The 27,167-nt window shown below is 30.9% G+C and overlaps 1 protein-coding gene and 1 long non-coding RNA gene across 2 annotated transcripts in view; one reads left to right on the forward strand and one right to left on the reverse strand.

The window, feature by feature from the left end:
- The window catches only part of LOC107445755 (transient receptor potential-gamma protein-like), a 108,032-nt gene that overhangs the window by 76,466 nt on the left and 4,399 nt on the right, over positions 1-27,167 (reverse strand). The window contains exon 2 of the mRNA XM_021145790.4: positions 4,076-4,229. Within this exon, the coding sequence (XP_021001449.2) occupies positions 4,076-4,221 (146 nt within the window). The 5' untranslated portion in view covers positions 4,222-4,229. The remainder of the gene's footprint in view (positions 1-4,075; positions 4,230-27,167) is intronic.
- Positions 11,666-14,638, forward strand: LOC147816046 (uncharacterized). Its single transcript, XR_015431613.1, has 3 exons — positions 11,666-11,884; positions 12,758-12,917; positions 14,501-14,638. It is a non-coding gene; the product is annotated as an uncharacterized LOC147816046 (long non-coding RNA).

Consider the following 27,167-nt stretch of genomic DNA (forward strand, 5'->3'; position numbering starts at 1 on the left):
AATTAGTTGAATGGGGTAGAAAATGTAGCAATCGAATGAAGTGCGGAGTTGGAAGGAAAGAAAGTTTACCTTCTATTGTTGCGGAGTCTGGAGTAGCGAAGCGATGAAGCCATAACAAATGTTTCTTTTAACGAGGTTTTGGCTATTTCCGCTGTTTTGAGAGAAACAATCAGGGTCTTCTCACTCATCGCCCATTTCCCACCCCCCCCCTTCCAAACAAACACAAGAATCCATTCCCGTCATCGCTTCTATTACGTAGTTGGCATATGAACTAAACATATTATTTAGTGGAAGTTTATGAGGACGCCATGTCGCGGCAGAAACCCTTCATGGCCAATTTTCTGTTTTTACAACTAAAGTAATTTAAAGTATAGGAAAAAGTTCATAGAGTAAGTTTCCATAGCCCATTAACATCATGTAAAGGGATACAACGGTATATATATATATTCATATATGTGTGTGTGCGTGTGTGTGTGTCACATAAAAAGCTTCAACTAATCTTTTTATGTTATGTCTTTTCTGTAAAAACTTTTCCTGAATTTATTATTCAAAACGAAACGCTCTTTTTCACACTTAAAAATTCACATCCTGTGTTTTAATCTATTTTTATTTCAAGTATGCATTAATTATCATTCTGGTGATTAGCCCTCTAACTAGTCGTGAAAAAGACTTTTTCCCTGGACCCTTTTAACAAACCAATAACGATTACTAATTTTTCCCTTATTCCCTAAAATGAAACATTTTACGTATTTACTTTGAAAGATTTTCCCTAACTTTTATTGAGGAGCACAACGATTTCGTGTCCACTTTGATAGCTGTTCTCAGTCTAATAATTAATAAATATATTTCGTATCCTCTTCCTAAGACCTGCTTTTATCCTTCCTCTCGGCAACGACGTTATATATATATATATGCAATCTTCACTAACGTAGCAAATAAGGGAGCAATAGTGGTATATTAGGACGATTAATTGATTGATATTGTAGACATAGATTAATATTACATTTTTATATTTAAATTATAGTAAACGAAAGTATATTCCCTTTTTAGATGTTTCAAGGAATCTTCTCGATAAAGAGGAAAACAATTACTCAGTATGGAAACTTCTTGAATTGTTTTAAGCAGTTCAATGTATTAATATATAATAATAATCTGCAAGCTCATATAATATTTGAAACTGATTTTTACAAAGGAAAATAAAATGAAAATAAATGTCGTGGAATCAATAAGTGGATATGAAAATGTTTAGAATTCTTTATTTTCTTTAAATTGTGAGAAAAAAGTCTGCAAGAAATTAAAAATAAGAATGCCTAAGTGGAAGAAAAAATTGTGAAAATTTTACCCTACCCGACCCCTGTGCGGTGATTTGCATTCCGGTAAAACTTTTGTTACCACTACAACACTGAATTCAAGTAAAGCATTAGCCATTAAGATTAAACGCAAAGAAAGGGTATATCTTGAGCTACGAATGAATAAAGCAAAAATATCAGGAATAAAGCATAAATAAAAAACCAAAAGGAAGAATTTATGTCTTTATTTGCTTTTCATTCAGGTTGGTTGGATTAATCGTTAAGAGAAAACTCGAAGATACTTTTTCAAAATATCAAATGACAGTGTTTGGATTATTTCTCATCTCTTTCTATAATTTGTTTGTATTTTTATATTTTGATTGTAAAATTTCAATATTTAAATCTTTATGGTTTGAACCATTAAGATCAAACATAAAGAAAGGGTGTTTCGTGAGCTAGGAATGAATAAGGCAAAAACTGGGAGAATAAAGCATTAAAAAAACTGAAATGGCAGAATTTGTGTTTTTATTCGTTCTTCATTTACGTTGGTTTGATTGTTCATTAAGAGAAAGCCTGAAGAGACTTTTTCAAAATATCAAATAACAGTGAAATTATGACAGGATTATTTCTCACTCATATATTTTTTATATTGTGAATGTAAAATTTCACTATTTAAAGCTGCATGATTTACTCTTAGGTTTCCCTGAATTCTCTTCTTTCTTATATTTTAAATTTTTGATTACTAATGTCATTGAAATAAAATTTGCCAAGCGAGTCAAATATTTCAGAAATTACAATTATTTCAATGCAATCAACAAACCATTTTGCATTATTCCTGTTCTTAAAAACTGCTTAAAAACTGTAACAATTACTAGACGCACTACAAGATTCGATGTAAAATTTTAGTTATCAGATAATACCATACAACTTTATTGTTTTTACTGGGATGAGACCGGTTTGCACTTGTTTACGTTCTTGTATCCATTGGTTAACATTGTAATGCAATATGTTAAAAATAAATACAAATAGGAAGTATATAAAAATCTCCTGAATAAAAACCCATTATGTTTAAATATAAATGAGATAAAATACAAACTCGTGCAAATCATGTAATAATTATTAAGAAAGTACAGTGCGTCTCATAATTTGGTCTAATTATTATAATATAATAATATAATACCTGATATAATAAATATTCTATATTTATATAATATATCGTCTAATTTATCTAATTGTCGAATTTAACCAATAGATACACTAACGTAAGCAAGTGCAGACGAGTTTCAGTCGCGCAAAAAAAGCTGTATGATTAATATTTTACATAGAATCTAATAATACGTCTAATAATTAGGCCAGGGACTGTAGTTTACAATGTTATATGAGGTTTAATATCCTCATGCGTTAACAACTCGAGAACCAAAAATTAACAGAACAGCAGTGATGTAAGGAAACTGTTGTGGTTTATTAATTAACCCCCTATAACCAAGGTTTGTTTTGAATTCGAACGACTCATCCACCGATCCAAATATTTACTATCTTATGATCATCATAATTGACACTCACTATTTATTCTCTACTGTCTTAGGTAGGAAACACTTCGTGATCAACACTTTGAGCATAATAAAAACGAAAGCCTTTGAATTAGCACTGCTACAAAAAAGAATTATTAAAAAACTAGGCAAAGGAAACTTTGGAAGACGATCTTAACCCTGATGATGAAACCTATACTATTCATACGGGTAACAACATACTTTTAAAACCTCGTTCAACTTTTTTTTTTTCCAATTTTAACTTTCGACGTTTTCACCGATGAGTTTAATTTTCAACTATTGCTTTAACATAACTCTTCACTTTTAATGAAACGAGGCTGCATTTTACTAAGTAACTTTTGCCAATTATCTCTTGTTATTGATTTTTTACTCAGTTTTAGTTGTGATGTGATGGTTTTCCTTTCTGTAAAGATTTTTATTTTATGTTTTTACATTCCATTACTGTTCATGGTTATTTGATATTTTCCACTCGAATTTTACAACTCGAATTACGTTTTGTTTTAAACTTTTTTTTTGTGTTTTGCATTATTTTGAGTTTGCTAATAATCGTGAGGTCAGGGACATTGTCAAGTCCTTCGACCGTGCGTGTCTCTAGAGAACGTTGGGTTCCATCTTAGGAACTCTAATGTGATGACTTCCCATGAGCTCAGTATTGGGCGGGAAAGAGTACCAATTATTATTATTATGAAGATTGTTGACCTAGAAACCTCTTACGGTGGGGAAATCTCATTTTTAGCAAGAATATAATTATTGGTGGATCAGTGGGATACAGCATTCGCTTCCCAATGAACCGGGTTCGAGTCCCAGCGGTGGCTGGTCGATACAAATTCAGCATCCAGCTCGCACTGACCACAGTGCTGTCTTAAAATATCCTTAGTGGTAGACTGATCATGAGTTAGAGTCACCTTCCCGGGCAAGGCATGGATGTTCTTTCCTTCTCTGTGCTATCTGTCCTTACTGTGGGAGCAACGTAGGCATACCTAATAGGGTGTCCCTGAAAGAGTGGCCAACAAATCTGCCCTTCAGATGCCTGTATGACGAAAGGTCATCCTCCAGGTGGGCATTAGATAAACATTATATAAAAAAGTACTATTATTAAGAATAAATTAAGGATGGTCATTACGGAACATCCTGTGACCATTTCGATTGTAATAATGCATTGCAACTAATATCGATAAATGTAGTTTAAAATCATCGTAATCGACATCTTAGGTAAGAAAAAGCATCGGGACTCACCTTCTGACAGTGGCGAGATCTCCTCTTTCGACCGATAGAAGAAATTTCTTCTCTTCTTGAGTAAGTTGTGCGTGAGTCCGATGAGGAAGGGGAGGTGGTATAAGGATGGGGTCCTCCTCCGGACATCCATCCTCTTGGACATCCATCACTACCGCTGAAAGAATTAAACATCATGAAGGATCCATTAGAAATACATGTCATAAACTGAAAAAATCTGCTCCTAGCACTATGCCACAATCTTCGGTACTTTCTAATCTACACGATAATTTTTATGCTTATTACAATCTACCTAGGCTAGTAAAGAAATGTGCTAAGAATTATTCACTCAGACTGAATGTGCTTAGACTCATTCCAGTAAATCTTTACCAATTAACTTTCCCTGAGCTGCGGTGTCTCAGTTAATGGAGCATGCGACCCAGTGAGGTGACCCAGGTTCAAATAACAGCGGTGGCTGGTACATACGAATTCCGCTTCGACTCGCACCGATTATAATGCTGACGTGTGATCATGAGTTAGAATCCACTTGCCGTCGGGAAAACCGTTTGAGGTTTTCGTGGTTTTCCTCACCATTTCTTATTCATCAGTCTTCTGAGTTGGGTCAAAATTACAATTCTAAGAAGTTGAACATTGATAGTGGTAAGCTCAGAATTGGGTCAGCTGGTTAACATAGGTCATAAAATTAGCCTTCAATACTCTGGGCAAATTGTCTGAAATAAATCAGGCTAATTGACCAATGACTGATATGTTTCCCAATCAACCTTAATGTTAATGTTAAAAAAAGGGTAAACAGCAATAGGCCGGAAAGAAACGGCTTATTAAATCCTGTGAACTTTTCTATTTATTACAAAATGACGGATGTTTATAGAAAATGGATTATTTCATAAGCCTACGATATATACAATTTCTCCTATAATAAAATAAAAGGAAAAAATAGAAATATGCTTAAACTTAACATGTATACCGATAACCATTTTTCTACGTAACGTTCTACAATATCTACAGGGAGAATTCATCTTGAATTATAGTTCGTTCACCAGGAGTTGGCACTTGTCTCCACCTCCTTGGACGCAGAGTTCATTTCAGAACGGGAGTAAGAAGAGAAACATCTCCGCGCTTGAAATTGAGACTACCTTTAATGCGCCCCAAACACGAATAGTGACTTTTCTTTCAGTCACTTACTTCACTTTATCATCTGCTATTATACCTTTCATTTCTCTGACTGATTAAATATATTTTAAATTTAAAAACTGCTGTTTCCCAAAGAAAATGTCTCAAAAAGGCTATTTACTCAAAAGAGAAAAATACTATGAAAAAGGGGCGAAATATCATCAAATTTGTGAAATAATCAAAAAAATGCTCATAAATTTGGCGAAATAAATATTTTTGCCATACGATCGCCAAATAGCAATCTTGTTCAGGATTGCTCGCTACCTTCTCCCAAATAGTATCGTCCTATACCACGTGATGAAGGCGGAGCCAAGTGCCAACTCCTGGTGAACGAACTATAAAAAGGCTATAAGGGCACGTTAGTTAAAGGCTTTAGTTATAGACGTGTAAAAAGTTATGAAGTGATCAATGCATAATATATTTTCCAATGAGCCTAAATGTATATAGGCAATGAGCCGGAAGCAAGTTAGGTTAATTAAATCCTTTTCACTTTTCCATTTAGTACAAAAAGACGGCAGATTTTAAGGAACAGATTATTCAATAATGCTACAATACATACTATTTCACCTATAATAATTTAAAACAAAATATATAGTTTCATTCAAAATGTGTGTCTCAATAACCAGTTTTTCTTCGTATCGTTGTTCGACAGCAACAGGGAGAATTCATCTTGAATTAAAAAGGCATTAAAGGAATTTATAAGTAGTTGAATATCTTTTACAGAACACTATGTTATTGAATTTTAATATCTTCTCCCTCTGCAATAAATATAGAGAAAAAGAACAACCGTAATGATTCAAGTAATACTTAATAATTATAACTTTAATCGGTTTTATTCGAAAATAACTTTTTCTATGTTTTCAACAACTATCGATTATATTCAGATGGAATTTTAAAAGTACTGTTGAAATTTAGAAAATATCGGGTATTTTAAATCCTTGAACTTAAATACCGTCCATCACTTTTATAATACACAGTTGATATGATTAAATTAACACTATAATTTACAGCTTTATTCAGTAGTTAGTCTGTTAATATAGTTCTTTATTCCATTCTGTTAGTGTAATTCTTTTTTCTAAGATTATACTGTTCAAGAATAACCAAGAATTGCGATGAAATTATGAAAGTACTATTGCATTTCACGATAGAATTAATACTTATAGTCAGTGATTTTAATATTTTCCATTGTTTCTTTAATAAAACAACAAAAAGAAACAATTGGAATTGCTCTAATTAATATTTTTAATTAGCACCACCTGTGTAGAGGAATGTTACAAATTAAGAAGTATAGAATAAACCAAACACCATATAATCAGTTAATTTTTTTTCTATGGCATGATAGGTGAATTTATATATCGTTTAATTACATGAACAAAAGTACAAAAAAGTTAATATAAATGTAATTAACCGGTTTCTTCTAAAAGCATTTCATCTCTTAATTTTATGAAAATGAATTACTCAGGGAGAAATATAAATTTAAATCCATTACTGAAATTCAAGACGCCTGCTTGGAAAATTTAGATTAAATCCTTGGTTCCCAGCGTGGATGTTACGGTCCTCAGGGGGTGCCTGAGGCTAGGGGGGCGATAGCTGAATCAGAATAAATTGCGAGGCTTTGTGTTTGCTTTGTTTAGTGAATACTTAACACTAGAAAGAGTTAATACCTAAATTGCCCAAAAGCAGTAAAAATTACTGCATTGTGAAAGAATAACTAATGTGTAAAGAAATTTGTCTAATTAATTTTTAATACTTTTGATATTATTTGCAGTTATATAACAAATTATTAGTAAATATTAACAATAAAAAAATTTACTTCACTTGGAAAAAAAAGTAATTTATTCATTATTATTTGTACGTTTTTTGCAAATGAAAAAGCAGTCAAAATGACTTCCTTGGGCAATCTAGTGTTAAACTGGAGATATATAGCATGCATAGTGATAGTTATACAAATGGTATTCATTTTTTTTCAATGTTTACCTTCGGTATAGACAAGATGTCGATATTCATAGCCAAAAGCAATGAATACATAAATTTACAGAGAATATTTATCATAGATTTCGGACTCGCACAAGAGCGACACCAAATTTAATACCATATGCGAGGCGGAGATATATCGATGTGAAGATATATCGATAAGTGTTAAGGAAATAAGTAAACAGTTCAAAAATATACAAAACCTCTCTTTTGATCATTCTGAAATAAATTTTATCGTCAGTAATTAAATTAAATGCTTGATCAATAAATTTTGTAATGTCAATAATAAAATTTTGAAAATTCAAGCGCTTTGATTACAAAAAGAAGTAGCTATTATGTACCCTGAATTATGGAAACCAGTGACATTCTTATTTGTTTTTGCAGCTTATTTTGTTTAGACGGGATTCTGTACAAAAAACTGATAAGCTAATTTAAATCAAAAACCGATTGCATATAACTAGATGATGAGATTTAAAATTGCTTTTTAAAATTTTACCTCGATATTGATTGTAAAATTGCACCAAGCTCAATATCCATATTAAATTATTGTTTTATTCTTTTTCTGCTTAAAAATTTTTTTAACAGATAAGATAACACAATTTAAAATAGTTTATGAGTCACATAATTTGTGCTTTAATTTATTTTGAGCATTTGTACCAACCTTGAAATAACTATTAAATGCTTGATCAATAAATTTTGTAATGTCAATAATAAAATTTTGAAAATTCAAGCGCTTTGAAATAGCTATCATGTACCCGGAATTATGGAAACCAGTAACTTTCTTATTTGTTTTTGCAGCTTAATTTGTTCAGACGGGATTTTGTACAAAAAACTGATAAGCTAATTTAAATCAAAAAACCGATTGCTTATAACTAGATGATGAGATTTAAAATTGCTTTTTAAAATTTTACCTCGATATTGATTGTAAAATTGCACCAAGCTCAATATCCATATTAAATTATTGTTTTATTATTTTTTTGCTTAATATTTTTTTTAAAAGATAAGATAACACAATTTAAAATAGTTTATTAGTCACAAAATTTGTGCTTTAATTTATTTTGAGCATTTGTACCACCCTTGAAATAACTATTGCAAAATCGTGTTTTGTATGTTACAAAATATAAAGGAATCTGTTTACATTTAATTATAATTACTTTTTTTCCAGCTTTGTATCTTTACTTTATTTGAAATAAACAATTTACATTAGATGATGTTTTAATTATTACTAGACAATTGTAGCATTACATTTTTATAGATAAACTCTCTATTCATTATGTTATATGAGAAAATACGTACGCTTTTGGAAAGGTTTCAAAAAACAGGCATTACAGTGTTATATATAAAAGGCATAATATATATAACTTGTATAATGATTTTGAAATGATATATTTACTAAAGTTTAAGGTATTTTGGAGGTTTATATGAGGTGTCAAGGTTGATTTGAGGTTTATTCGAAATTGATTTCAAAAACAACCTTAAAATATCAACCTCCCAAGATGATATAATCAAAGTGTATGAAATTGTTTATTCTCACTTGATTTCGTTTTGATGTTGAGGGAACTCTACTTTAGAGCAACTAGCTTAGGAAGGTTGTTTATGAGGTGTATGGATTTTTTTTTCAGCGAGAAAATACGTATATTTGAGGAGTGAATAATTTCACCCAATCTAAACTGAATTTTTTGTCTGAGTTATATATGAGGTTTTTGCGACGTGTAAATTAGGTTGAAATTTAGGTTTAATAATTGAGGGTTATTTTTGGTGCAAAACATAACTTCATTTTCTACCCCAAGAGTATTTTTATATCTTTCAACCTCAAAAATACCTTATTTTTTGTAAGGGGTTGTTATAAGATTTTATTAGCAGCAACATTTTGCTATTAAGGTGATTAATAAAGAATTTTGGAAGGAAACATTTTTTATTGAAATCTCTTATTTTATTCCTCGATATAATAAGCAACCTTAATAGAATAGAAAAGAATAATTACAATGGGACGTTCAAAAATCTTTATTTTGCAAAGTGGACATTAGCGGTGGTCCAAAAGAGGCTGGAAAATTTACAATTTTGCGAAGATTAAACAAAATAACATGTTTTAATCAGTTATTTCTTAAGCAAAGCAAGAGAAGATTCCAAATTTGCAAGAGTTTCCTGAAACACGACACCCCTCCTGCAACCGAAGAAAGACAAATGGTGGATTCAACCAAGAACAATTGAAAATACGCGTGAAATACGACAATAAGAAAACAAACACCATATATTGGCTGTAGTGCTAGCGCAGATGGTCTTTAAAAAAATTTCTTTTGTTGTGCTCATCTTTGAAGCGTATAATTATTTGCAAATGCGAGTGATTACTTATTGTTATGTTCTATTCTATCTTTTTTTATATCATAAAATTATCTATAGTCAAAATTATAAATGATTTAACCAAAGACTTGTTAACCAAAAACATTACATTTACATTTATAATTTTTGAGATAACACTACATTATTCATGGCTTTGCAAATTGAGTTAATTCCTAATGATTTATATCGGTCACATGTACAATGTGCATAGAAAGGACTGCTCTGAATAACTTTTGATCTAATGATCGGATCTTCACGTAGTTGGACTCAAGCTTAATGGTCACTAGAGGGACATCTAATAAGCTAATTAATTAGTACAGACAATATTTTAAGTTACGAAATCCGACACCACTAAATTATAGAGGGTAGCCGCAATTTGGGAAATCTGGTTTCCATAGTTTGGTCAGGAAAACGATCCAAAGTTTGGATCACTTAATGTAAATTTTTTTTCCCGTACTTCGTCGTATTTCGAGAACTTTTTAAACTTATTAAAAAAAATTTGTAAACAAATACAAAATTCGTTCATCTTAAGATAATTCCATGCAAACAATAACTTTGGGTAAATATTTATTGTTCTTATTATTTTATTTAAGAATAGTTGAAAAGTTTTTCTAATTGTGAAGTATATAATTTTTTTACATCATTTTTATGATTATAAAATTTAAAAAAGATAACATAAAATTTGAGCAACTAGTTTCTCAGAAATCAAATTTTAAAAAAGTCGCATATTTAAAAATCGATTTCTAAGGAACTATTTGATCAATTTTGTACAAATTTTGTATTTCGCCCTGTAAAATTACATTTTTAAAAATGATGCAAAAATTATATAGTTTACAATTCAAAGTTTTTTTTTACTATTATTAAATAAAATAATAAATATTTACTAAAAGTTGTGCTTGTATGGAATTATCTTTGGAAAACCAAATTTCATAATTGCGTGCAAAAAGTTTTCAATTCGCTTAAAAAGTTCTCAAGATATGGTGAAATATACAAAAGATGAAATCAACATTAAGGGGTCAAAACTTTGGATCGTTCTTCACACCAAACTGTAGAGCTCCTAATTCCCAGATTGCGGCTTCCCTCTGTATTTAGAGAATTAGAAATTCGATACCATTGAAAAAAAGGTATGTTTATTCAGAGAAAGAATATTTTTGTGTCTGATTTCGTTACTTAAAATATTGTCTGCATATTAATTGGCATATTTAAAGTCCCTCCTTTAAAATTTAATTGTAGAGCTTGAAGATCCAATCTTTAGATCAAAAGTTATTCAGGCTGGTACGTTTATTTTTTTGCGCACTGTACGTCAGATATAACCCATATAGCACTCATCTTCCGAAAACATTCCCTAGGACCTCCCAAATGCGTCCCTTTCTTCCGAAGGAAGAGGCGGATAAATAAAGGAACGCCGAGGGAAATTCCATTCTAACATTCCTACGGATAACGATACGTAGGAAGTCCTTCGGAAACATCGCCTACGGATTTTCCTCCACCGGTCATCCGCAAGAAATCTATCCTATGGATTTTGCTCCTTCGTTATTCCATAGGAGCATCATAATTGGTCTCATTCGTTCACCACTCCGACTTACGATTACTGGATGCTTGGCAAAGCTCTACGTATTAGAAATGAGTTTGTGATCAATGTTCAATTGGGATTTGGGTTCTGATGGATTTTCATTAGCAAGTAAGTATAAATATTAATTCTTACATTTTTAATATGATAAGATAAATCTTTAAATTCTTTGTAAAAACAGCAACAACGTCTTTTAATTAAAAATAAATATAAAATTATGGCCAATTTTCGCATTTTTGAGTGTTTGAAGTTCGATGTTCCATTGATTTAGGATTAGAATATCAGCCACCACAAGTGGAATCTTTCGCTAACTTTGGCTACTTATTTTAATATTTTTTCGATCTCATTCTTGGTCAAAAACATTTTGTTGCAAACGCTTATGTGATTATCTATCGGAATTTATTAAGTTTCTAATTTCCGGTGGTGTGGTACTTTTATTATTTGTATATTTTCAAAATATGTCGCGATTGGGTATAGGTTTTCGCTATGTTAAATTTTGCCGCTTGTTAACGCTGACTTTGTACACTTTATTAAAGTCTGAAAATATAAGAAAGATAATTGGTTTGCAAAAGTATGAATAAAAGTAAAAATATTAAAAAAATAACGGGCTGGCAAAAGCATAAATAAAATAAAAGAAGCATATAAAAAGATAAATTTAAAAAAATAAAAGCAGACGATAAAATTAGAACACCAGAAAGTTGTTCATTTTTTAAAATTAGTTTTGTGTGGAATTTAGGTTCTCATCTATCCCGCTACGGGTAAGTTTCCTTATATCCCGTTACGGGTTTTTCTTGTTGTTTTATGATCTTTTCATTATCCCGTTACGGGTACTTTATATTCGTTACTGTATGTGTTGTGGTGTGAAATAAACGTTTTTTTAATAAAACATAGAACTGTTTCTTAATATAGCTTGATACGTTACAACTTTAATTAATATCTTGCAGTTTATATTTTTATCTAAAATTTTTATATTTCTTTTTCCCAACTGTTTCTGATTAAACGACATCTTTCATTTTATTTTATCCCCTCCCTCTGATTTTATATAAATTTTTTAAGTCACATAACTTTTCCATTATTAATGGTGTTCTATTCCCCATAGCAATTTGTAAACAATCTCATGATGAAAAACGCAGTTAAGTGCTTATCATTAAACCAGATCCATCATTTCTTTAATAATTAAAATTTTTTAATTCTTTTAACTTTTTCGGTGACAATTTCATTTTATTGCTGTCATATATCAATATCAAAGTCAGTGTTTACTCATTAGTTCTTGATTTTAATTCCACTTAGGTTATTGCAATGCTTTTTAAACAGCGAACGTGTTAAAAAGAATTTAAACTTGGTGAATAAACATTTGTTGAAGTAATAAAATTTATATACACATTCAAATCCTATTATATTTTATTTAGAGATACAGTTATTTTTAAAAATTCAATAAATACAAATACAATAGCTTGGTTTTTTACTACCCTCTATTAAGAAATAATGTAAATACTCTGCTCTTTATCCCATTTTGAATTTTAATCGTATTTTGTAATTACAGTAGCTATTAAAAATTTATAAAAAATCTTTTTGCACAGATATTAAGTAATTTTTTCTTTAATAATGAGTAATTTCATTTTGTTTTCCAGATATCTGATCTGCGAAAAATAGGAGGAAATACTGTACCAAATATAATATATCGTCTCCTCCAACATATAATCACCCCACAGCTAGCTGCTAATTTCAGTTATTTTGGCACCAACAAAAAACGACCATTTGCTGAATTGGAAATATGCAGTGTTTTTGCAGGTATTTAATTCTAATGTAGTATTTCGTTTTAATACCTTTAAAATATAATTATTTATACTTTTATTTATTTTTCTAATTTTCTGCTGTTTTAACTATTAATAAGAAGCAGTTTTATTGAGAAAAAAGCTGTATAAATGCTACAAACTGATTAGTTAGTCAGTGAAAGGGATGTATGTATTTAAACCTTTTTTGAAATGTTTTATTTAAAAACCTTTCTAGTTAATATTTACAATGTAAATACAAAAAAGTTTTAAAAATTCTGAAAAATTAAATATAAAAAATTCATCCTGAAGATGTATCTTATCACCCTTATTAAATTAATAATAAAAAGATAAAACCTCTTGTCTTCTAAATTTACACTTTCCTATGATTTTGAGAATGGTGTCTAAATCTTATGTTTTTCAGGATTAGAAAAAATATTTAAAGCCTTATGAGCTACTTCTCACATCTTAAGTTTGTTTTTCCTAATAGAGCTTACAGTAGCTACATATTTCATCAAAATATTAATTTGAAAGTTCCATCAGGCTTCCCACGCACCTTAAAAAGACCTTATTTGAAGGAGAGAAGATTGAGGGCCCATAAAAAGGCCTTAATTTTATATTGAAGCCTTATAAAGGCCTTATGTTTATTTTTCAAATTCTTAAATTATAACTGCATTTCTTTACAAACGTCAAAAAAAAGCTGAAAATCACATCGCTGAAAGTTAGTAAACATTTCTAATTTCAACATGGGGGCAAAACATTCCTTCTGTGGCGACTGAACCTGGAAATCAGTGAAGAATCAGAAAATTTTATCACCCATTGAAAATTCAGAGAAATTTGTGAAGATATTACAAAAACCTAGAAATGTCTTCATCAAACCTGGAAATTTGCAATAAATTCCGCGAAATCAGAACTTCTCGATTCTTGTGGGACAACATGACAGAAGAAAGTTTGACTGCCAGACGAATTGTGTTTGCCAGTTTAACTGTTCAAGGTAAGCAAGTGACTTCATAATCAGCAAGCAGTTAATTCTGAGTATCCGAAATTCACCTGGGAGGTATGTGTAAGATAAAGAAAAAAGGCACCAACAGGAGAAAGAAGACTTCGGCAAAGGAAAAAGGGAAGCCGAAAGCCAAATGGAAGAACTAAATGCAAAAAAAAGTAATATTTTAGATGAAGCTCAGGAGGAGTCTCTGAAAATAGATGAAGAAATTACTAGCTTCAGTCTATTAAAAACAAAACTATAAATTTTCACCTGTGAGATCTCAAGCTCTCAAAATTATGGGAATTTTTATATATTTTTTTTTTCTAATCAAGGAGGGATATTTTAAAGGAAAGGTATTACGTTATTGTGAATTCTTGTACCCAGACTTTTTTTTAAATATTGTTTTATATTTATAAAAAACATTAAATGTAAAAATTTCAAATAAAATTCAGCGCTTAATATGCAGCTTAAATACCATTCGAAATTAGTAAAAAAAAATACATATAAATTTTTCCAGTGTATAAAAAACAAATATAAAGTTTTTATTCTACCTCTCAGTAGTTCTTTTTTCCTTTCAATTGTAATTAAAATAAAAAATTTCTGTTTTTATATTTTAGATGTTGTACGAATTCATCACAGCGATATTACGAATGCTAACATGAAGGAACCAACATGACCAGAGTTGGCTGCGCCATTGTAAAGAGAAATGTAGCAAACTGTAAAAAAATTTAAAAAAAAACTTTCTTAATTTTAATAAATTTGAAAAAATATTTCTAATTAACATTTGTTTTGTGTTTTTTTTCCAATTTAAGCTTTTATTTTTTTTAATTTTTATCCTAGAGTGAAAGTTAATGCAATGTTTACTGTGATATCTAAAGTTTATCTTTAAAAAGTAACATATTGCTGAAGCAGAGTTTCAAATACTAAAAAATTATCAATTGACATATAAATGCTTTCAGTTGGAAAACAGGACTTAGAAGTGATTACTGGTATGAATTTATTCCTCTTTGAACTTTTTTATATTTTTAATCCTAGAGTAAATTAAAGAACATTTTAGATATTGTAGTAAACATTACGTTAAGTTTAATTTTCGAAAAGTAACAATTACTTAAAATGAATAACATATGTCATAAGTGACAATAAATGTCACTTTTGTATATTAAAAAAAAATTTAAGCAACATGTACGCACATTTTTTTTCAACTGTCAGCAGCTCTATATTAAACGCAATATTCTTCATTTGAAATTTCCGTTAACTAATAAAATAAGTTGCAATGCACATTGTTTTTATTAAATATGTTATATGCAGTGTTTTTCATGCTAATGAATTAAGTTTCCAATTGAGAATCATTGCTTTTAGTAGAAAATTGCTGCTACAATTTTTGTAGCAGTAATTTTCAAGTTTTCTTTTTCAATTTAAAAATCTATTTTTAAATAAAATATTTAAAGACAATAAGACTGAGGAGGTATGTAATGAAAATAATCAAAAATTCAATATTATTTCACTTGAGCATCAGTGTTACAAATGGGCTATAATTTGAAATTTATCAAAAGAAATATAACTAAAAAACTATATTAACTTGTATAGCCGGAGTACGGATTTACTAAAAATTTTGCCCTGTGGAAACTTCCTCAGTACTTCCTTAGGAGACTGCCCGAGGAAAGCCGTCGGAAAGTATGTGACCTTGAAACTTCCTCAGTTCTTCCTTATGAGACTGCCCGGGGAAAGCCATCGGAAAGTATGTGACCTTGAAACTTCCTAACCGTTCTTCCTCGGCTGCTCCAATGGAGTGACTTTCGGGAAGCCCGTCGGAGGGACTGAGGAATTGAAAGGTGCGGACATTTTGCATTACTGAGGAGCTCCGCGGGAGGAATTCTGGAAAAGTCGGGATCTCCGGGGGAGGGTGAGCGATTCCTCCGTGGGAGCTACTACGGAAGAATTTTTGCTATATGGGAATATACAAGTATTAATAATCTAAAATAAACAGTGAGCCGATTTTTAATGATTTTAACCCATTTACATTAAATATTATAATAATAAGAGCCGCAATGGTTCATGGGATAGAGCGTTCGCTTTCCAATGAAGTGAACCGGGTTCGAGTCCCGGCGATGGCTGGTTGATGCGAATCCGCATCCAGCTTGCACCGACCGCAGTGCTGAGGTGAAATATCCTCTGTGGTAGACGGTTAGAGTCCCCTTGCCGTCAGGCTAGCTGTGGGAGGTTCTCGTGGTCTTCCTCTCTATGCAACGCAAATGCGGGTTAGTTCCATAAAAAGAAGTCCTCCACGAAGGCAAATTTCTCCCAATACATGATCCAGGAATTCCCTTGTCTTCTGAATTGGGTTCCAAATTACAAGGTTACGGCGTTGAACATTAGTTGTCGTAAACCCAAAAATTGGGTCAACTGTCCAAGGACGGTTATAAAATAAAATATAATAACAACGGACATCATTTTTGTTATGTTCTAATCTTAATTTTAGGAAGAGTTTCTCATATTTGGAATCGTTCCTCTATATAGTATTAAGTTGTAGTTTCGGTCTTAAAGAATTTTTTTACCCCCTCTTTTTACGTTATTAATCGAGTTAGCTTTCTACCAATCGATGAAGGATAAAAATTCCAATCCCTCCAGCAAATATTAATTTTGACATGCTGATGGTACATTCCAAACCCTCAAATAGGAGAATGGATGTTTTAAAGATCGTTTGGGCAAGATCCATAAAATTTTATTTCGAAAATATAATTCTGTATGTCAGCCTCAATCTATAATAGTTAAGAAGATAACTAATGCAAAAGGAAACGTACAGGAATGAATAATGAAATGTGTTTTATTCTTTTGAATGCATTAAAAGTTGAAGAATTTTACTTTATTTGATAATAAATATTTTATTAATTCAATTGAAGGACAATAATCAAAAAGGTGGAACTAAAAAAATCCTATTTTTTTAGTAGGAGTGAAATAAAATCAAGTAATCTTAATCTTAGCAGTTCGTGATCATAACCCTTATATTACGTATTAACCAAGTTTACGAACACAAAAAAATTATTTTCTGAAAAGGAATTATTTTATGTACGAAAAAAGCATTATAAAATCCCGAGATACCCAAAAATGACTAACTATTTGAAAAATCAATAAAAGAAAAACGGTCGATTGTATAAATGTACGGTTCTGCTGCTTTGAGTTTAAGAAACAAAATAAAAATTCTTTTATTAAGTTTCAAAATTCGTTATTATGTCCTTTCATAGATGGTGCTGCAAACGACGTTTTTTGAAGCATATGAGATTACTGCGACAGAAATATTTGCATGCCACATTTTAATTTCATTCACACACTGCACCACGTTGTTATAAAGTTATTTTTAGAAATAAATTCGATGTATAATAAATAGCAAGTTTCAAGTGGTTAAAATTAGTTTGTAAATTTTACAAAATCCAGACTATACTCATTTATGGCAAGATCGTGAAGTAGAGATGTGATGGCTCACGTTATAGAGCATTCGTCTTCCAATGAGACCGGGTTCGAATCCAGGCAATGGTTGCTCGATACGAATTTCGCATCCAGTTTGCACCGACTACAATGCTGACGTAAAGTATCCTCAGTGATATAAGGATTATGGATTAGAGGTCCCTTGCCATCAGGCCAACCGTGGGAGGTTTTCGTGGTTTTCGTCTCCATGTAACGCTAATGCGGGTTGTTCCATCAAAAAGTCCCCCACGAAGGCGAATTTGAGACTCCGAAGCCTTGTAATTTTGACTGGATTGAGTTCAAAATTACAAGGACAATTCGGAGTTAAACATTAGTAGTCGTAAACCCAAAAAAATTGGGTCGGCTGTACAGTGACAGTTATGAAATATCGTGAGTAAATATGTATTTAAAATTAATCAATATTTTACCCTCAACGTTTATCTTCATCCGCTTTTAGCGAGGATGCATTAAGAGTCATAACGACCAAAACCCTCTTAATTACTTGGAAGTCTACAAAAAAGTTCTTCAAACTTGCAGCAGTTTAATAAAAACATCCTTAAAATAGCGGAATTGTGATACAAAAAAGAACTTAGTTTTATGTTATAAATAGGATTTTCAAACATATTTAAAAATGTCAGTCTTTGATGCAACAACAAAAATATCTTCTCTTTGATGTTGAGAACGTACGTATTTGCACGCGTTTTAAAACTGAGTTAACAATTTTAAGGAAAAATGGATTAAATTATATTTTTCTAAGAGCCACTACAAAAATCTTGTTCTTGGATAAGGCGGTTTTGAGACTGCGTTCGCCAATGTGTTCTAAAAGCCAGGTTTTTTATTTTTGCGATAATCTTCATTAAATAATTTCAGTTTATAAATTGCTAGAGTCCATTTTGTGCATTAAGCATTTTTTTAAAAGATTCAGGATAAGATTTTTGCTAAAAAAGGTATTTACTATTAAGAGATTATGAGCATTTTTTATAGTTATTTCCTCCATAAAAACGTCAAACTAAACAGCAGATCATAAATATTTAGAATCCGTAGTAATAAATATTTAAACCTTAAGCTAGGAGAATTATCGAAATTGCGGAATTACGATTTAAAAAAACGTCTAGTTAGCGCTATAAAAATAATAAATGAATAAATAAGAATTCATATGTTTTAAAAAAATATTCGGAAGTGAAATTAATAAATAAAATTACGTAATTTATTGTGGAACATCTATACATCGAGTGAATGATTTTAAATACAAATTGAATTAATAATTTAAAAGAAGTTTCAACAGAAATTTGTTTTTTAACTAAAATAGTTTTGTCTTATACATATCTGCGCATCTGGAAAGTCATGAATTTCGGGGTTGAACAAAATTTGTCATGAAATGTCATGATTTTAACTATTTTTTTAAAAGAAGAATCATGAATTTAGGTCTCCGAAAAGTCAAGTTTTTAAAATAAAATCCCCCTTTGATTTTATGTGACCCAAATATCTGAATTTGTAACAGAATCCCCACTCGCAGTCATATTTTATTTAAATATAAAATGTTTTTATCATATTCTTTAAAAATTATGGTGTTCTTTCAATAAAAGGAAAGGAAAATCATCATTTCTAGAGCGAATTATCTTTAAAACTTCTGTGATTTCAGAATTTTTGTTATTATTTTATTTTTATTTTATCAATTTAAAATTCTAGCTGAAGCAAGTCAGTCATTGGTGAATTTTTTTTTAAATTCCGAAATGAGAACAGGAAAATCAAGAGTATTTCTTTCCTTTCCGATGAACAAGAAAAGTATCTTTAGAATATAATTCTGCAGAAAAACAGAAAAAAAATTATTTGCTTTTGAATTTTTTTCCTAGCTATTTTATTGCTTCAACTCTTTCTTTACATAGTCCCAAGTGCCCGCCATTAACCAAAAAAAAAAAAAAATTATTTCTTTACACTGTTTTTTAGATTTAAAATCTATAAATACAAGTATGACGGTGCAGAGTATAACAGTTTTGGTTATACCTATCATTTCAATTAATGTTATTATAATGTTTTTTTATATTATGGTGTGTTTTTATCGGAGAAAATAGTAACTTCGTTAAGTCATGAAAAATTCTTGGAATTAGTCATGGAAAGTCATGAATTTGAAAATCTAAATTGTAGCAGATATCCTGTATATAATATTCTATAAAGTACAGGGTGTTTATAAATTCCCGGACCCATTTTGAGGTTTAATAACTCATAAAATAATGAAGATATAAACAAACTTATGGCATTTATTGATTGAATAACTCATATATTTTCCATTTCAAGTTTGAATATCTTTACTTTTGTAAATATCGTCTGCGCGTGTGGTTAATTTCAGATAATTTAATTTTCCAGTCTAAATATCTGTACTTTTCTAAATATCGTCTGCTTATTAATTTCATTTTTCTCTCTTTTGTTTTTGACAACTATTGCAATGTTATGTTTACTTTTGATGTGTTTGTTCTATGTAGTACTTTTCTATGTGATGTTTTATTCGAGCAGATATTAAGAAGAATTCATACACCACAAGAGAAAGCGCAGATTTTATGGTGGATGCCGACATGCTTGCCGCTACCTGGCTTGTAATTAACTATCGACTTGATATTCTCCGTGCGACAAAGGGGGCACACGTGGAAGTTCATTGACAAGGGTCATGAAACTTTTTGATTCTGTCTAGCCAATTATGTTATTAATTTTAAACCATCTTTATTATTTTATGAGTTATTAAACATCAAAACGGGTCCGGGACTTCATAAACACCCTGTATTTGACAACACCATTTGACTTTTTTGTGACAATTTTTGCAAAGAAAAGGATAATATATTTTTTTATTTTTCCTTTTGAAGAATCATGAGTAAAGACTGAATTTTAAATTTTGATAGCCTAAAAATCCCCCAAAAAAGTAAAAACAAAACCTTTAAAAACATAAATACTTTTAAATAGAAAATGATTCAGAAAATAAAAAAAAAAATAATTAAACAGAATCCCAAACTGGAACATTGTTTTTTTCATAAATTTATCCAATTGTATTATTACAATTAAGCTTACATGCTTGTACTAATATGTATAATTCGGGAGGCAATGTTCATTAAAATTTCATATGAAAGTTAAAAGGGAAGGAGTAACGGGGGCGGGGACAAAGTTGCCAGAGATATTGAAAATTACAATGTAAAAGCCAAGTATTTTACAAAAAAAAAATAACATAAAAAGTAATAATAGCAAAATAAAAATAAAACAGTAAGCAACTTTGTATCTAATACTCGGATTTTAACTTAATGACACGCAGTTTCACTGGTTTACTGGGGTAGAGGTATACTTCTAATAGGCTAACAAATATTTGCTGAGCCGTTGTGGCTCAGGGGATAGATCCAATGAGATTAACCGGGTTCGATTCCCTGTGATGGCTGGTCGATACGAATTCCTCACCCAACTCTCAAAAACCACGGTGCTGATGTAAAATATCCTCAGTGGTAGACGGATTATAGATTAGAATTCCCTTGTCGTCAGGCTGACCATGGGTGTTTTCGTGGTTTTCGTCTCTACGTAACGCAAATGCGGGTTAATTTCATCAAAAAGTCCTCCACGAAGTCAAATTTTTCCTGATACTTGATCCAGGAGTTTCCTTAGTCTTCGGGATCGGGTTTAAAATAACAAGGCTACGGAGTTGAACATTGGGTCGGCTGTTCAACGACGGTTATAAAATAAATATGTACAGGCAGAAGCAAAAATTTACTTTTTCTGAATAGATGTATCTATTATATAAATGTATTTTAATGGAGGAGAGTGGTCGATATTTTGGACCTTTAGATCCTTTACTGTTTAATTTTCTTACATATTTCTAGAACAGAGGTTTCCGACTGGCCATCTCCGACTAAAATATATTAGCTGTTGTATTTTTGTGGGCAATTTTCGTCAAAAATCTATATGTGTTTAAAATACTTTTCTTTCGTATCAAAAAACCTAATTTCTTCGTTTCTGTGAAATTTAACATACCAAAAGTGCAAAAAATTTATTTCTCAGGTTTTGCATCCAAGAAAATATTTATTCAAATATAAAAATAATCGTTTATGTTGCTCTTTTTTATTTCGTTTTTTTTCTGTATTTTGTGAATATAATTTAGCATGTGCGCATCAGAAATTTTTCTCGAAGAAATTCTCACATTTAACTTTTTGAAACCACTCATTTTGGGCGAAATTATTTACATTTGTAAATTTTAAAACGCATAAAAGAGGAAATGAATATCTTGTTTTATTTAAATTCCTTGAATTGAATATCGCATGAGAGGAAAAGAAAAAAATTAATTTCAGATGCCCTGCCATTTGATTGGTGCTTTTAATAGCGGCCCCCAGCCACATGCAAGTTGGAAACACCTGTTCTAGAACCATTAAAGCAAATTTTAAAAAAAATTACGCATAATTAAAAAATTCCTTTTCAGTACGATAGTTTAATGCAAAAAGTATTTTTAAATTTGTATTTTATTTATTAATAATCAAAAATGTTCAAATTGCATAATTTTTTACCTAACATGAAACCATGCAGTACCTGGGCCATATTATTGAACGCACTATAAGATTCTATGTAAAAATCTTAATTATCAGGTGATACTCTATACAGCTTTATTGTTTTTACATGACTGAAACCGGTTTGTACTTGTTTATATTCGTGTATTAATTGGTTAACATTGTAATGCAATACGTTAAAAATAAATACAAATAGGAAGTATATAAAAAATCTCCTGAATAAAAACCCATTACAAGTACGTTTAAATATAAAAGTATTGCCTATAAACTCGTGCAAATCGTGTCATTATTAAAAAACTACACTGCGTCTTATAATTTGGACAGGTATTGTATAAATCCAATATCAAAATCAAATAATTTCAAAAAATCTAATCTCAAAAAACTGACCATATCGCTCCCGTAAGCTGAACAGTCAATTTACAACCAAGCCTAAATCCCATTCATAAGCGTTGTCATCCATTGCTTTATGGAAATAAATCGAAAGAGGAGGGATTGCAATCATAATAAATACAAGATGGTTTCCTTTAATGATGAATGCATGATGTTGGTTTGGAGCATTCAATAACCTCGAACCGAGTGCAAAATTCCCAACAGTGTCATAAGGAAGAAGTAGAAAACACTATTGTGTTTTCTAATTTTGTTGAGTGTGTTTGTATGTCTGCTGCCATCAACATTCGAACATTATTCCCGATTAGGGTTAAGGAATTAGCCTAATGAGTTTTCGTCTGAATTTGCAAACAATTGGCTTAACAAAAAAAAAAAACGGATTTGAAGCTTGAATCTGAAAGGGATTCAGATGTTTGGCAAATACTGCTTTGAAACGATTCTTTATTGCGCCAATTGATTTCAATATAAGTTTTGACGATAAACTGATTGAATGCGTCATACGTATTTTTTAACATAAAAAAATATATTTAGGGGTCTCTTTCCAATTTATTTTGTTAACTATGCTGTTATATAAAGAAGATAAATTTTGTGTAGATGTTTAAAACAATATGCATGAAAAATGTATTAAAAAAGTTTTTAATAAAAAAAAAACATTTTCATATATAATTTTCAAAATATAAATATTTTGAAATATATTAATATTTTTCTTAAACTCTCCTAGAAGAAAAATAAATTTTAAATCTGCATTTGAAATAATTTATTTGAAAAATGTATTATATAATGTACCAATGTACTTTTACCTTATAATGTACTTTTTACCTTATGCCAAAAAAATTTTAAAATTAAGAAAAAAATTTGGAAATGCATTTTTTATATAAAAAAAGGTGTGTTTAGCAAGGTTTCTGTATTCATTATCTTTTTTATTTTAAATTGCCCTTTTATTAGTCTAATTTAAGTTTTTAAACTTTGCTGCTTAAAAAATAATCGCTGTTATCTTTAATAATACAAAATTATAAATAAAAGTTTTCTTTAACTAATCACGTAAATTATCTTACATTTCTTACCAAGTTCGTTACAGTCATTGGAGTGGTGAAGGCGGTATGCGGGGGAACTCTAACTGCTACTGAGTTTTTGATAAAATCCCATTTTTTCGCCAACTTTGCAGTTTTGTACTTTTAATTTACTAATCGTAATTATAACTTAGCGCAAGAACAAATAGAATAAAACCTGCTGTAAACATTGATATGCTTATAAAGGTGATTTATTTAATTTTTGTAAATATACCTTTTCTTGCAATAACTTTTTTCTAAATACATAATTTAATTATTTTATGAAATTAAATTAAATGGGAAAAACCTTACTAGAAGTGATCACAATCAAGAGAATTTTAAATCCGTTCTTTTTAGGAATGTATGTTTCTATCTTCTTCTGGGCAGTTTATACCACGAGTTTGATCCCTTGCAAAGTTTGAAAATGTGTCCTCTCAAACCGAGACGACGGTGGTATGTATTAATGCTGTTTAAAATAACTTAGCGGGATAACATTATCCAATAGAATCAGTAAATCCGATTTGCATATGTAATAGAAATTATTTAATAATTGGAATATTTAGTGTCTTTAGCCGACTGTGCTATGTAGGCAAGGTCCGACATAGCTTAATTGGGGCCCCGGGGCAAAAACTTCTTTGGGCCTCATCTTCAGTAATAAAGAACCGAACTTTGTGGAAGTATTTAAATTTTTCACCTCCTTAGAGATAGTAAGAAAATTGGCCAGAACCTAAAACAGCTATAACCCCCCCCCCTCTAATGGTCAGACGAAATATTGTTCTGTCCATTTTATTGATATTCTGACAATTCTTTGTCCATCATGCCATGCCGAAAGCAGTTTTCTGATTGTTAAATTTGTCATCTGGCTGTGAAAAATTCATATCCTTGCTGACATTAGGGCGGAATTCAGCTAATCTTACACAGTGTCGATGGCTCAATTAAACCAATCAGAAGTCTGTATTTTTGTAAACATATCACATTTTGCGATATGCAAAAATACAGGCTTTTGATTAGTCATCGCAATTGAGAAAATTTAGCTGAATTCTGCCCCTAGAAAGCCATGGATTAACGAAATATAGATTGTGTTCATACGATAGATTAATGAAGAAGCTAACATAAAACTGACGGATTTTACACAGTACTGATATTTCGTTTAAAAAAATCGTTCATTAAAGAAGGGTTACATGGAGAGGAAGACTACGAGAACCACCCATGGTTAGCCTGACGGCAAGGGTTATTCTAATCGATAATTCGTCTACCATTCAGGATATTTCACGTCAGCTCTGTGGTCGGTGCAAGCTGGATGCGGAATTCGTCTCGACCAATCATCGCTGGGATTCGAACCCGGTTCACCACATTGAAAAGCGAAAGCTCTATCTCCTGAGCCATCGCGGCTCTGGTTCCAACATTACGGAAAACTCTTCTTCAAGTTCATCATCGTTCATGATTAACCATTAATCCCCCTTTTTGGAACACTCTGTATGATATATATTAGCTGAGACGGAAAAAAAAACCTGTTCTTCTCTTTCTCTCTTTACTTTTTACTCTAGCCGAACAATTCCTTTTACTACACATAACACGTGTCTTAGAAAGAATCGATATTACTTTAGAGGGGGACATTTAGCTGTTTATTTTATTTTATTTTATTCTACATCCTGGACATTCATTAGGTCACGAATGTATATGGTACGAAATTATCATCTCTCTCGAGGAAAAAAAAATTGATGACAACTTGTTCCATTAAGTTTTATCATGACATGAAGTATGGGTCGAGAGATGATGATATTTTCTGCCCGTCTGAATATCCATCTCTCCCTTATCCAATCACGCGCTCAGTTCGTGCATGCTTTTAACTCTCTTCTTTTAAGCTTTTCTCAATGGAATACGAACCCTAACCGAAAGTAAAATTGTCCATTTATTTGCCGGTCCCGTTTCCAAGTAGTATTCCAGTCACGCGATCGGAGATGTGTTTCTAATCGAATGTTATGTCTTTTGGGTAGCACACGCGGAACAAATTATCTTACAATTATTTTCTCGAAGTGAAAATGAAATTTTATTCTGAGCAAGAACAAGAATGGTTTTTTTTTTTAATTGCACTTTTCTATCTAAAACAAGTAAATTTTTTTTGTCAAATGTGCTCTCAAACACTATGAAGATAAAAGCATTAAAACCAGTTTTATTACCGAAAAAATTCATAGGTAAGAGGGGATTAGTCCCTGGACAAATTATTAGACTCACTATAAGATTCTATGTAAAATCTTAATTACCAAGTGATACTATACAGCTATATTGATTTTTACGCGACTGAAACCGGTTTGCACTTACTTACGTATGGGTTAACATGGTAATGCAATACGTTAAAAATACACACAAATGGGAAGTATGTAAAAATTCTCCTGAATAAAAACCCATTACCTGTATGTTTAAATATAAAAGTATAACCTATAAACTCGTGCAAAACTTGGAAGTATTAAAACACTGCACTGCGTCTACTAATTTGGTCTAATTATTATAATACATTAATATAATATTTGATATAATAATCATTTTATATTTATATAATATATTGTCTAATATATCCAATCATCGAATTTCATTATATATCGTCTAATTTAACTATTTAATACATGAACGTAAACAAGTGCAAACCGGTTTCGGTTTCATTGAAACAATAAAACAGTACCGTATCACCTGATAACTAAGATTTTAACTAGAATCGTATAATGTGCCCAGGTACTGTACAGTTCATTAAACAATCAAACCGGTTCTGATATTTTTTTTATCCCGACTCCTTCGACAGTCATGCTTGATCATGTAAACAAAACTGTTAAGAGATTGTGATATTTCGAGAGCTCAAAAATAGGCATCCATTTTCAAGACTCGACAGGCGTGAATGAGGTAAACAAAGCAATTTTGAAGAAAGGAAACCCAAATTGGCCAACGAAAAAGTAGAAAACAAAATTGAAGAGCAGAACTAGAAAAACAAAGATAGCAGAGGAATACAAATCGAAATAGGATGTATTTCCAAGCACTATGGAGGAGTGGTACGGAATTCAGCTAGGGAATCATAGAATGAGTTCCTCCTCTTAGCATATTGCATGAAGAATGCGTCCCCTTGGACGCCGCGATTTTTCCAGTTCTGTTTTTTACCTTTATTTTATTTTTCATTTATTTTGTGACCTTAGTGTTTTTTTAAGCTGTTTGATTTTCCTTATTCACTTCTGGTGAGTTTTGCGCGCTGTCGACTTTTTTCCATCTTTAATTATGAAGCAATACTTCAGTGTTTTAGGATTATTCATGTCGCCAAACAGTTATTTGCTGTATTTTAATAATGTTTTTGTTTCTTCCTTACTCAAATATTAATTAGCTACCCCATTGTGTATAGTTTTTGGCTTGAGTTCAATTTTAACAAGAGTTCTTAAAATTTTATTAATGACGTCGATTGCAAGACACTCCTAATGAAAAGTATCTACTCATCTGAGATTTAATTTCATTCTAAAACAATCTGCGTTTCAATCTATGTCTCATCCTTCATCATTAAAACCCTCCCTAACTGTAAATGCGTTTATCTAATTAATCCTTTGCTTTTCGGAACTAAGTACTAAACCCCGTTTATCTCCTGACTTTTTCCACATTGTGACTAAAATCATTTACACTTGCTATCCACATAAGCTGTACATTAGTCTTAAGAGGGCGATGGAGCTGTTATTTTAAATGTCAAAATTTAACAAAGCCCAATTCCAATTTTAACTAGACTCCGACTTAGACTATATTTTCATGATTTGATTTTAGAAACTTGATTTTTTTTTTCAATAACGAAAAATAAATAAATAATATTATGTTAATTTAAGCATGCAGAA

This window comes from Parasteatoda tepidariorum, chromosome 2 (assembly GCF_982258835.1).
Source record: "Parasteatoda tepidariorum strain Cologne lab strain chromosome 2, Ptep-v5.0, whole genome shotgun sequence".
NCBI lineage: Eukaryota > Metazoa > Arthropoda > Arachnida > Araneae > Theridiidae > Parasteatoda > Parasteatoda tepidariorum.